The 12,296-nt window shown below is 45.2% G+C and overlaps 1 protein-coding gene across 1 annotated transcript in view; it reads left to right on the forward strand.

Moving 5' to 3' along the window:
* Nucleotides 1-12,296, forward strand: part of LOC138292684 (uncharacterized) — a 311,929-nt gene that overhangs the window by 290,869 nt on the left and 8,764 nt on the right. Inside the window, exon 9 of the mRNA XM_069231404.1 lies at nucleotides 11,984-12,049. Coding sequence (XP_069087505.1) covers nucleotides 11,984-12,049 — 66 coding nt within the window. The remainder of the gene's footprint in view (nucleotides 1-11,983; nucleotides 12,050-12,296) is intronic.

A 12,296-nucleotide genomic window follows, 5' to 3' on the forward strand; every position in this document is an offset into this window, starting at 1 on the left:
CCCGTATCAATGCACACTAGGCCCTGTGCCACATTTCCAGGGAGGCATAGAATCAATAACTCTTCGGTGAGTGTGAACAGAACTGTTTGGTGCGACCCGGATGAAGGAGAGCTGCCTCAAGCTGAACTCCTCAGCCTGGGATGACTCCCATGGTGGTCAACAATTGGCAGCCCACCCACCCCCACAGACCACACACGAAACCTCGATGTCGTCCTCAACTCAGCGCTCACCATGACCAGACAGATCAACTCCGTTGCATCCACCTGCTTCTACACCCTCCGACTCCTACGGAAGATACCAACTGACTTTTGAAAGACTGTGACATATGTCCTGATCACGAGCAGACTTGACTATGGCAACTTTCTTCTTGACAAAACCTCCGAAAAGAACTTGAGCAAGCTACAACAAATCCAGAACACCGCCGCCAGACTCATCGTGAACATCCCCTGCCGAGAACACATCACAAGATACCTGATAGACCTCCACTGGCTCACTGTCGAGAAGAGAATCAACTTCAAACTCCTCGTACCCTCCTACAGAGCCCTCCACAACATTGGACCCAACTACCTCAACTACCACCTCGCCTGGTACTCCCCTTAACGGACCTTTCCGCTCCTCCCAACAGTCGCTCGCCAACGTACCCCGCATATAGAAGTCCTCGGCTGGAGGAAGATCTTTCACCTACCTGGCAGATAAAGGTTGGAACACCTTACCCCTCCACCTCAGAAAGTCACCATTGCTACCTCAATTCAGGAAGGATCTTAAGATTTGGCTCTTCGACTGAACCCTGAGGACATACCCCACAGCGTCTTGAGACCCTATGGGTGAGTAGCTTGCACTAGAAATATTTGATTGATTGATTGATTGATTAAGTTCCTGATGGGCCCTTCTTGCGGCTAACTACCTGCTCTCTCCTCACCCAGCCCTCGACAACATTGTGTTGCCAGGTAGGATTGCCTGTACCGGGCCAGGCTGGTTGAAGGAACTCTTCCAAGAGCGATCAGAAGCAGGTTAAGAGACTACGCGATCACCTCCCCCGGTGCTTCCCATAATTGGGCTGGTGCCAGAAGGCACATTACAGAATCCTTTGGTTGAACAAATATTGCCCTCAGCTACTTCTGCTCGGCATCCTGGAGGTGAACTTCCTGAGTGGTGGCCAAACAACCCATCTGCCAACTGCCTACTAATCAGTCCTGTTACCTATCCCCCATCTTCTCCCCTGGGATCGGCCTAATATCAGGGGGGATGGTGTTTTCTCTCCAACCCGTGGGTGTGGGGTAGTCGGGGTGAGCTGAAGGGTAGAGGAAGGCTTAGGCCACATGGTCTGCATTGTGCTGTTAATTGGCTTGTCCAGAAGTTCACAATGTTCATACTGTGTTAAATAATGTGTGTTGAAAACAATCTTTATTTACATACTGCACATGTGAAGTCTCTTTTGTAACGCTCAGTGTATTTATTGTGGGACTGCTGTGCCAATGCTTTACACATTGCCTCTGTGATACGCCTGACTCCTCAGTGCCAAGCTACCCAAGGGTGAGTGCAGGTTATACAGTTAGTGTAATCACCCATGCCTGACAGGAGTGGTAGGGTCTGCCTGGAGCACCGCCACAGCCACCCAGAATGGGCCACTTCCAATGATGCACCATTGGCAAACCTATTAGCTTGCATGGGCCTATAAAAGTAATATTCCTTTTAAATGGTCTTAAAACACTTTTAGGATACAAAAAATCGCATTCTTTTTCAAAACTGGAAATTTTTTGCATTCTGACCAAGGATAGGGGCTTAAAGGAGCAACAAGTGCCACAAACATAGCTAAATAAGGGCCAGATGTAGCAACTTCCGCATTTGCGATTCGGAAATTGCAAGTCTGTGCGACTTGCAATTTCCAAATCGCAAATGCGGATGCAGAACGGTGTTTCAGACACCGTCTGCGATTCGCTATGGGGTCGCAAAGACCCACCTCATTAATATTAATGAGGTGGGTCGCATTTTGCGACCTCATAGCGAGTCCATGCACTCACAGGGATGGTGGCCTGCTGAAGTCAGCAGACCTCCATGTCTGTGACTGCTTTTTAAATAAAGCAGTGGTTTTTTTAAATTTGCAGCTCGTTTTCCTTAAAGGAAAACGAGTTGCAAAATAAAAAAACATAACGAAACCATTTGGTTTCGTTTTTCCAGAGTAGGCAGTGGTCCATTGGACCACTGCCTGCTCTGAAAAACCTTTTGGGCAACATTCACAAGGGGGAAGGGGTCCCATGGGGACCCCTTCCCTTTTGCGAATGAGTTACCACCAGTGTGACACTGGTGGTAACTGCGAATTGCTTTGCGACCGCATTCGTGGTCACAAAGCAATTCTGCATTGCGATGCGAGTCGCAACTAGGAAGGGAACACCCCTTCCTATTTGCGAGTCGCATTCACAATTTGCGAGTCGGTACTGACTCGCAAATCATGAATGTGCATCGCAAAAGGCTTTTTGCATAGCGCAAACTGCGATTTTCGCAGTTTGCACCATGCAAACAGATTACTACATCTGGCCGTAAGTTCTCTAAGCACAAAGAGCCTGCTTTCATAGAGGAATGCTATGCACACTGAGGGCTTATTACCATTGGAGGGGGTGCAGAGCTTGTTGAAGTTCATGCTCCAGTTCACATGACTGAAGGCTAGGTGGGCCTCTCAGAGAAAGTTTGTCTCACAACGGTGTTATGGACCAGGTCCTGAGGTCAACCCCCGTTGTGCACAACTGAGGGCTCGGTGCAGCATATATTAACCACTCATGCAGGATTGTCCATATAGCCTGGCTGAGGGCAGCCTTACTAGCCTATGCAGCTAGATATGGGCAAAGGCTGAGTGCACTGTGGCTTGGATGCTCACAGACTGTTGGGGACAGGCCTTACCCTGCGGCTAACCCCCACTGCAAATGGCCCATGGCAGCCATTGATGATGTCATCAGTGATGCCATCAATGATATCATTTTAGATGCCATTAGTGATGTCATCAATTAGGGCATTTATAATGTCTTGAGTAATTTAGGTGGGGTCATAATCAGTGCCTGATGGGTGTGCAAGTTGTGGCTACTTTATTGACCATACCTGGCAAAATTCAGTGCTTTTTAGGTTGTGTTTTGTAACTCCATCTTAACTATGTTTTTTAAGTGAATTTCAGAGTTTTTTTAGACCTACATTATGACCTTATAACCACACCTAACCATAATTTCACTTTAAATTTGTTTTTTTCAGTAAATTTATTTTTAATCATATTCTACATGAAAATGTTTTCTGCACCTCTGTTTATGGCACCCATCACTGCACACAGACTTTGGCTGTGCATAGTAAGGAATAGCTGCATGCTCTGTACACATGCACACAACAGTTTAGCCTTTATAATACAAGTCCTTTAGCTATGTGAAGCAGAGGTTGACTGTGGATCATGAGCTCTAGTAGGGTCCTGTGACATATCAGTACTGGGGGTGGTTATGCTGGGTTATGCCTGTTCCAAAGCCGCTACTGACAGCCAAACCCAACTCTTAATGGACTCTAGCTGTGTGCAGCAGGGATGGGCTGCAGTGCGAGGCTACTTTCTAACATCGAACACTCCATGGACATCTGACCTTCGCTGTGCAGGGTCTTTCACCTCACCCTATCCTTCACAGGTGCCCCCCCCCCTTATGCTCACGGCCTTCAGCTGTGTATAGCAGGGATGAGCTTCAGGTGCTGGCATGTGGCAATTTCCTACATCCCACGCTCTGTGAGTAGCTGACCTTCACTAAGCACAAACTTTCCCCTTGTGCAACAGGGGGTAGGATGCAGGGCCTGCTCTGTTCCATAGTCTGCTCCCAAATTTCACAGGCAACAGACTCCTGTTGTGCATGGCCTTATGCTATGCACAGTGGGAGCAGGCTGGGAGCCAAGACTTTGAACAGGTCCTGCAACCCAACCACCATGGGCTGTTAAATCACCATTGCACACACCCATTAGCTGTGCGAAGTGGGGAATCCCATTTTATTGCTTTTGTTAAACGGTTTAATTTCATTTATTTTGTAAACTTTTTTTAACAAATGTTTCGTTTTTGAATTTTCAACTTTTTCTTCCTTTTTTTTATAACTTTGCAAGAATCTGTTTCTTTGTTTAGATGGCAATTCATTGCCCAGGAAATCACCTTTTTGTTAATTTCTACTGTGCAAATTATTTTATTACAGCAATTGCAAAAGGTGTAGATGGACTTTCTCCTTTTGCACCTACTGCTAGGCATCTTGTGGAAGGGACTCTTTCTCATCCTCCTCCCTCTGCTGGCTGCTGGCCTATGGCCAGGCCCAAGCCCATCATCTGTGGGAATCTGCCAGGATTTACTGGAGTTCAAGTTAAGGACTTCTATGCTAACTCGACTTCTTCCTCTCTCAGTCAAATAAGATCTGTAATGAACTTCAGAATCTGAAGTGACTGCACAGGGTGAAAAGGGGAAAGGAAATAGAGAGAAAAGAAACATGCCATAGGTGTCTCGATCAGCCGATCTCAGGGGTACTCGTTGGAAAAAGAAGTGCTGCCAGGGACCCTCAGTCTGCAATCCTATAAGAAAATGTACCATTACCTAAATATACTTGTGTACAACAGGATATAATGTCTTGAAGTAAGAAAGTGAATTATTAATTGGGCGTGATGGTAGTTCACCACAAGTAATAAAATGGGTAACTTGTATGGTCCAGTCAAAGGTTTCAATAATTTACACCTGACCTGAATCCCTAGGAGCTATGGCAAAAAGCAGACTGGCTTAACTTAAAGAAAATGTGTGAAGCGTTTAGAACTAGTAAAACTGTTAAAAAGTCAAAGACACAATACAATAAAATTCCCATCCCAATTTATAAAAACAGAGAAAGATTGAATAACTAAAATGACACCAAAACCACAAAAATCCAGTGACGTGAACCTGAGATATGAAATTTTGTAAAGATGTAAGTGACAAAGAGCTAAGAAAAAGTAAAGTGCCTATGATAGTCTATGGTTGTGTTTGACTGTGACTTAGGCGCAATTTAATGCCATGATGTAGCTGAGGCAGGATACACCAAGTAGGTTCATCTTAGTCAGCAATTTTGTATTAGGACTTAGGCCCTGATTTATACTTTTTTGCACCACATGTGTGTAATTTTTTGGCACAAAAGCGGTGCAAACTTACAAAATACAATTGTATTTTGTACGTTTACGCCACTTTTGCGTCAAAAAATGACACAAATGTGGCGCAAAAAAGGTAAAAATCATGGCTTTAGTGTCTGAAATGGAAGTTGAAATCATCCAGCAGGGCAAGATTGCATGCTGTATCTGAGAAGAGTTCCACAAGGCCAAATAGCTGTTAGATGAGGTTTGCTCAAGCCATTGGTTTAGGCGGGGAAAGCTATGAGGAAGAAATTTTGAAAATTTGCACCCAGAGAAGTCCTCTTGTCGGCCAGGTACTTTCCTTGCCTCTGCTTGGTCAAGAGTTCTACGTCTGGATTTAGTCTCTTTTTCAGAGTGCGGAATCCTGCAGCAGCACAAGGTTGTAGGCTGTATGATCCTCAAGGTCAGCTACCTTCTCATTGAAGGGCCGCTGAAACAGATTTGCTGCTGCAGAGATGATCCGAGCAGGAGAAACCTGTTTCTTCAGCTCAGCGAAGTCACACCTTGTGTGGATTAGCTTGGGTCATTGCACTCAGTCCTCTGGAGGTCCGAAAAGTTTCAAGGTTTCAACTTTTCAGATATGTTAGGAGAAGTCAAATTAGACACAGCCAAGGGTCTAGGGCCCAAAGAACAGTATCTGGGGTCAAGGCTCACTCCAGCAGAGTCCAGTTCAGGCCCAATTACTACTGGTCAGCTGGGCACTTCAGGAAAAAGGCCTCTCACAGCTTGTTGTGTCCCTGTAGCCACACTGGAGGTCAGTCAGCTGACCCTTGGAGTCCACTGCCCTCATAGGTCTCAAACTGTAGGTGCAGTCCTTCTGTTCTTTCATAGGTCCAGGAAGTGTTCTTCGGGGGGTACCTTGGGGTACCACATTTATGCTTGCACCGGCTAGTGGGTTGGGGTGACTCCTGGCTTCTACCTGACCAATGTGGTAAAGCTTTACAGGGGCAACCCTACCCCCTTTTACAGCAGTTCTGGTTTGCTCTATGTCAAAAAATCCCACATTGCAGATGTTAGACACTATTAATACAGCTGAATAACATCCTCACCTTTGTAACCTTACCTTTATCCCACTTTTTAATAAATCAGATGTAAAGGTATAGGAGCTAATTTTATGAGCACTATATTGATCCCATCACTGTTTTTCCCCAGACTATCTCCCTCCTGGTGGAGGCTATATTCCCTTGACTTGAGTGAGAAACCCGATGATGATGCTACCCAATATATCACTCCAACAGAGATAAAATATTCTGTAAGGAAGTGGTTCTGTAAGGAAGTGTGAGGGTCTCCGAGGCAAAATCTTTGAGGCTCTCGCACAGTCTGTATGGGTTCAACCTCTGTTGAGTTATATGAAAACGGGGGTGACCCCTTAATAGCGGCCCTTACTAACACTTGAGAGTATCAGTAGAGCAGCTTAGCAGAGTATGGAAGCGGAGAGGCCCTGACTATCATCCAGATGGCCAGGATACAGTCAGGGAACAGAATATGAAGATTTGCCTCCAATAGTAGAGATGTATAGATGCCAGGATGACTTGGAGTGTTTGAAACTGGAACAGGAATTCTGAAATAGCTGTAAGCAAAGCCCACTAACTGTGGAACAAACGTTTAACCTGAGCTGCCCTAACCCCCTGATGGAACTGAAGGACAGCAAAACAAACCAGGTGCAGGGAACGCAAATGGTGTAAACTTCGTGACTAGAATAGAGTATCCATTAACCTCTGTTGTCAGGCAAAGTGTAATGCTGTGACTATTGCTCAAATCTTCCCAGCTCTTATTGATTCAGAAGTTTGCAGAGTATGTGGCTCCTTGGATAATGTTTCAGCTCTTTCAGAATGTTTTGGCTCTTTCCACCTTGCACCTGGAAGTACTGATCTGTGTTACCTTATGGCTCCACTTTTCTTTGCTTCCACAGCTGCCAGTGGGCCATATGCACAGTCTCCAAGGCCAGCCAATAGCAAGCTTGTATTGTGGAGTCTGAGGAATGTGACTGTGTCCCTGAGACACTGGGTACGATCCCAGGATGGATAAACTCCAGGATTCTTGACAGCATCTAACACCCCTGCTGCCCACGTCTTTAGACCCTGCACAGTGAGAATGGGCTCTGCGTACCACCCTCCATGGGCTTCCAAACCCCACTGTGCATGGCTTTTCGCTGTGCACAGTGGGGATCAGGCCTGAATACTGTGCAATAAGGATGGCGTCCAGGGCCCTGCACTCCTAACTCACCTGATGTCCGCCACCCCCGTCCCTCCAGTGTGTACTGTTGGGGCACAGCACTTGCTTGCCACCCTCTGCAGGTGTCCAGCTCTCACTTGCACTGCCCGTTGATACTGTCCTCCTCCCTGATGGCACTCTTAAAGGTTGTCTCGTGTGATGCACAACCATGATGCAGAGGTATGTGGGTACTGTTTAGCATTAAATGTGTATTGAAATCATACATTTTCAGTACAGTATCCTATTCCTATTCTGAAACAGTCCACACAGCGCACTTTGGCTCCACATTGCAGGACACATGCAATGTGAGGAATATCTGAGGTAATGAAAACACTTCTTCTTGTTAGCACCTGCTGTAGGGGGGTGCTATTTTTGACAGTGAGGGCCAGATGCAGCAAAACAACATTTTTCGACTTGCAAATTGCAAGTCATACCGACTTGCAAATTGCAACTCGCAAAAGTGCATGCAGAAAGGTGTCTCAGACACCTTCTGCGACTCGCTATGGGGTCGCAAAGACCCACCTCATGAATATTAATGAGGTGGGTCGCAAATTGCGACCCCATAGCGAGTCCCTGCACTCACAGGGATGGTGCCCTGCTGGAGACAGCAGACCTCCATGTCTGTGACTGCTTTTTTTTAATAAAGCAGTTTTTTTTTTTAATTGCAGCCCGTTTTCCTTAAAGGAAAACGAGTTGCAATACAAAAAAATAATGAAACCATTTGGTTTCATTTTTTCAGAGTAGGCAGTGGTCCATTGGACCACTGCCGGCTCTGAAAAAATATTTTCGGCGACATTCACAAAGGGGAAGGGGTCCCATGGGGACCCCTTCCCGTTTGCGAATGCGTTACCACCCACTTCAAGTGGGTGGTAACTGCGAGTTGGTTTCCGACCGCATTCGCGGTCACAAAGCAACCCAGCATGGTGAACACCCCTTCCTATTTGCGAGTCACATCCTCAAATTGCGAGTCGGTACCGATGTGCATCGCGTTCGGCCTTTTGCATGCCGCAAACTGCGTTTTTTGCAGTTTGCGACATGCAAAAGGCTTCCTACATCTGGCCCTAAGCTCGGTCTGGATACTGTAGTATATCAGGCTAAGTGTCAAAACAATGCATGCTTACCCTGATCTGTTCAAGTTACACCTAGGTAATGACCCTTGATGTAAAGCAGCACAAAGCACTACTTGTGAAGAGCAGCTTACCAGTGCACAACGCCTTTTCCACTGTAAAGTAAAAGCCCTTGCAAACCTACACACTGATTTGCCTTACTTTGCACAACCTTGTGCCACCATAAATGTTGCATGATTTTTTCTGGAAATTACTCAGCATACACAGTAAAGTACGGCATATGTCAAGAATGCAAACAAAATCACATTAGCATAGTATCAACCTGCTTTTCAGAGAATCTTGTGAGAACAGAATCGAATAGAGGGGTATCCCACATAATTCCACTTCTGCACCTTCACTAGGTGTCTCATTGCATACTTCATTACCATATTGAGCATCTGAACATCAGACTCTTCCGAGCCAGGAGAGGTCACTAGTCTCTGTGATCCAGCAGTCGATCCCTCTGCTCTCACCAGGTATGCCCGGAGATGGTCCCATATATCATGGACCCTGTAGGGCTGCCATTCTGCATATATCTCTGATCGCTCGTTATATGTGATCAGATCTCCAATCCAATTGTCCTTCTTGGGTAAGTAGATTGTGTTCAAATGCATTCGCCAGCAGCAACGCCATGGCCATGAACCACCTACAAGACAGCAGTATCATTCTGACATAGCTCAACAATGCCATTATCTAACTGGGTACGACACCAATACCCGTCAGGCAGGATATGGATTTGAAGACATCATCCCAAAATCCCAATAACAATCAAGCTAGGTGTATGAAATCTGCGTGGCAACGGGGCCATTTGTGTGATTTTCTCACTCTATCCTATTTTGTTATACTGACGAAAATCTTTATAAGCATATTCAACCACATCTGTCCCCTCATCCAGGTTATGAATTGATCTCCAGGCTCAGGCTGCAACACCTTATTAGTGGTAAGCTTTTTTTTAAATAGTTACTGGAAACAGTTGCTTGACATTGGCAAAAACTTAACATATTTACACAATAAGAAAAAGACCCTTTCTTTTTGACATCAGTTGCCAAAGTTACCAGATCAGATCATGTTTCCAGTTCTTAGCCAGGTCAAAATTTCACCATGCATATTCTGTTCTTCTTGGTATCATTCACAAGAATTTCAGCATCATGGGTCTCGTGTAGATAGCTCTCCTGACTATAGCCCCACCTCAACGGCGGGGTAGTCAGGTTGTGCTCACTCTGTCTCCTTGTGTGCCCTTACATTTTTTGTTTCAGGACATGAGGATTGGGTCTCCATATCTTGTAATAGCAGCCGCAACGTTTGCACCTGATGTTACTGCCAGCCAATTCCATCACTTTGGTTCCACGGATCCTTTCCAGAACTTGCTGTACCAAAATGGTCAGTGGGAAAAAGCATTCTCTCAGCCAATCAAATCTTTTACTTTTGGATCACAGAACTTTTAGAATTAATGGTCCAAATAGCTCTAACATGTAACCTGTTCATGTCCAACTCAAGCACCTTTTTAATGCTAATTTAGAAACTACTGAACAGATTTACACCAAATCGCCACATCCAAAATCCTCAAGTTAAGCTTTGCGCCAAATTTGTTTTAATTCTGTTCAGCCATTTTTTCTGTATCAAAGACAATGAAGCTTATGGGAAACAAAATGGGAAATGGCACTTTTGGGACCCCCATTTTTCATAATCTCTACTTCACAGATCTGCACAAAACTTGCACTAAAGAACCCAAAGTGGATGTACTTTTTGGGAACTTTTCATGCAGATCCGTAGAATAGTGCCAACGTTATCAAGTAACAAACAACAAACAATTCCTTTCTTATTGCTGTTAGTGCTGCCAATGTAATATGTATATAGACACACATTATAAAATATTGAAATAATTAAAATAATTAAAAGAAACGCTGTTTGCTGTTTCTCATGAGGAAAGGACAGATGATGGGGTTTGTTGGGTAGATCATGCTGCTAGTCATTAGTTGCAATATGTGAGTGATTTCTTCTTCAGAAGTAGATCTGTTATGTATCAGATGATGCTATGCATTCCTGGGCAGTGCCCTGGTATTCTTCCCTCTCCAGAAACTGGGGCCTCTTGAAAAGATGAATGGGAGGAAGAATGTTGGGGGAATTTTTAGGTCAAGTGGGTCGAGGAGAATCAATGAGAGCTGCTGGGCTGAGAAACTGCTTGGGTCAAGTCTGATTGGCTCAGCGTGAGCCACCACCACAATAGTGGTGGCTTTCAGGGCTTAGGCCCAGAAGTGCTATGTGGGAAGTGCTGTATGGGAAGTGCAGTGAGGGACAACGCTATGGCACAAGCTGGGGATACACGCACGCATACCTACTGTTTTCACTGGGTGGACGCTATCCTCCGTGCAAAGAAATTGGGCCCCAGTGAAATAAGTCATAGTTGTCCTTGTGTAATTTTCCAACACTGGGGCACATTCAGCAGCGCCTGAACTGTTGACTGCTTTCCACTGAGCAAATATGTGCAGGCGGTGGAGGGGCTTTATTTACCCCTCCAGCTGGGCCCAAAACACAGGGCTGATTTAAAGGCCATCAGGTCTCCTTTCGCGCAGATACAATCCTGTCTGGGAACTAGCTATCTGCAGGGAACAAAGGAACACAATTTATCACCTCACAAACATTTAAGAGAAACTACTACTTGGCAGTAAGCTTTTGAGTTTATTAAAAAAAAAGCTTGCTCTGTAAGGATGTCAGCTGTATCGGACTGTGTACTTGCACGAAGAGCCATTTAAACGGTCAATTTTTTCTACTAATTCTTTTACAGACGCCACTTGCATACTGTATAACTTAGTTAGTCTACCCAATTCTTTTTTTAGGGCCTGTGCCCTAGACAAAGGGGTGTGGGGAAAAAGAGACTGGATGTATTATGCCCTACCAGTGGCTTTCAAGTATGAGGAGAAAATATTAGAACATTCAGTTTGTTTGTAAGATGAAACCTAAAATGCTTATGTAATAGCTAGTTCGCACAAATGCACCTATATCACACCCAAGACTACCTCAACCCCCAACCCCCTAAACCACACCTCTGTTCCACTTTCCACTCACTCCCAGGGTCCTATGTCTGTCTTGCCTACTGTGCCTTTTTGTATTCTACCACAATATCATAGTCAGTATGTTGACTACTACAATTTTGTGAAGGTAAGACTGTGTCTGTATAGGTAAGAATGGCTTTACTGTTCTGAAGGCATGTGTACTGTGGCAATTCATGTCTTTCTATCAACACGTTGAGTTGAGAATAGTAAAACTATACTCATCTATACTTATCTTGACAATACTGTGATAGTGAATACTCTGGCTCAGATATTTTTGTAGGACGATATTTTTATTCGATATTCTGACACAACCGTCTCCTGTGAATAAAATATGCCAATGCCCTTTACTTCTCCTCTTAGAAGTGAGACTTGACTTCGTGTTGCACTTTCTTGACCTGTATTTGAGTCAGTCCGCGGTCTTACGCCTCCTCATTTCTCCCCTCGTCTCCTCTTCTGTCTCCACAGAGGAAGCTGAGAGAGATGGTTAAAGTGGCCACGGCGCTACTGGAGCACGGGGCCTTCGAGAGCGAGGTGAGTGCCCTGCAACTTCAGGAGCTTTTCAGAATCAGCGTCTCGCCCTCGCATGAAGGAGTTTCGGTATATCCCTCACACTGACGGAAACTGATTGTCTCCGTCTGACATAGGGCCTCAGCCTGAGCATCTCACTCTCACAGACTCCCACATAGAGTGTCTGAGTGTCTCAGTGCTTCTCCAAATGCACGCAGAGAGCTCGTGTCTCAGCCACACACATAATTTCATGTACACACACACAGCCCGA

The sequence above is a fragment of the Pleurodeles waltl genome, chromosome 4_2 (assembly GCF_031143425.1).
Source record: "Pleurodeles waltl isolate 20211129_DDA chromosome 4_2, aPleWal1.hap1.20221129, whole genome shotgun sequence".
Taxonomy (NCBI): Eukaryota; Metazoa; Chordata; class Amphibia; order Caudata; family Salamandridae; genus Pleurodeles; species Pleurodeles waltl.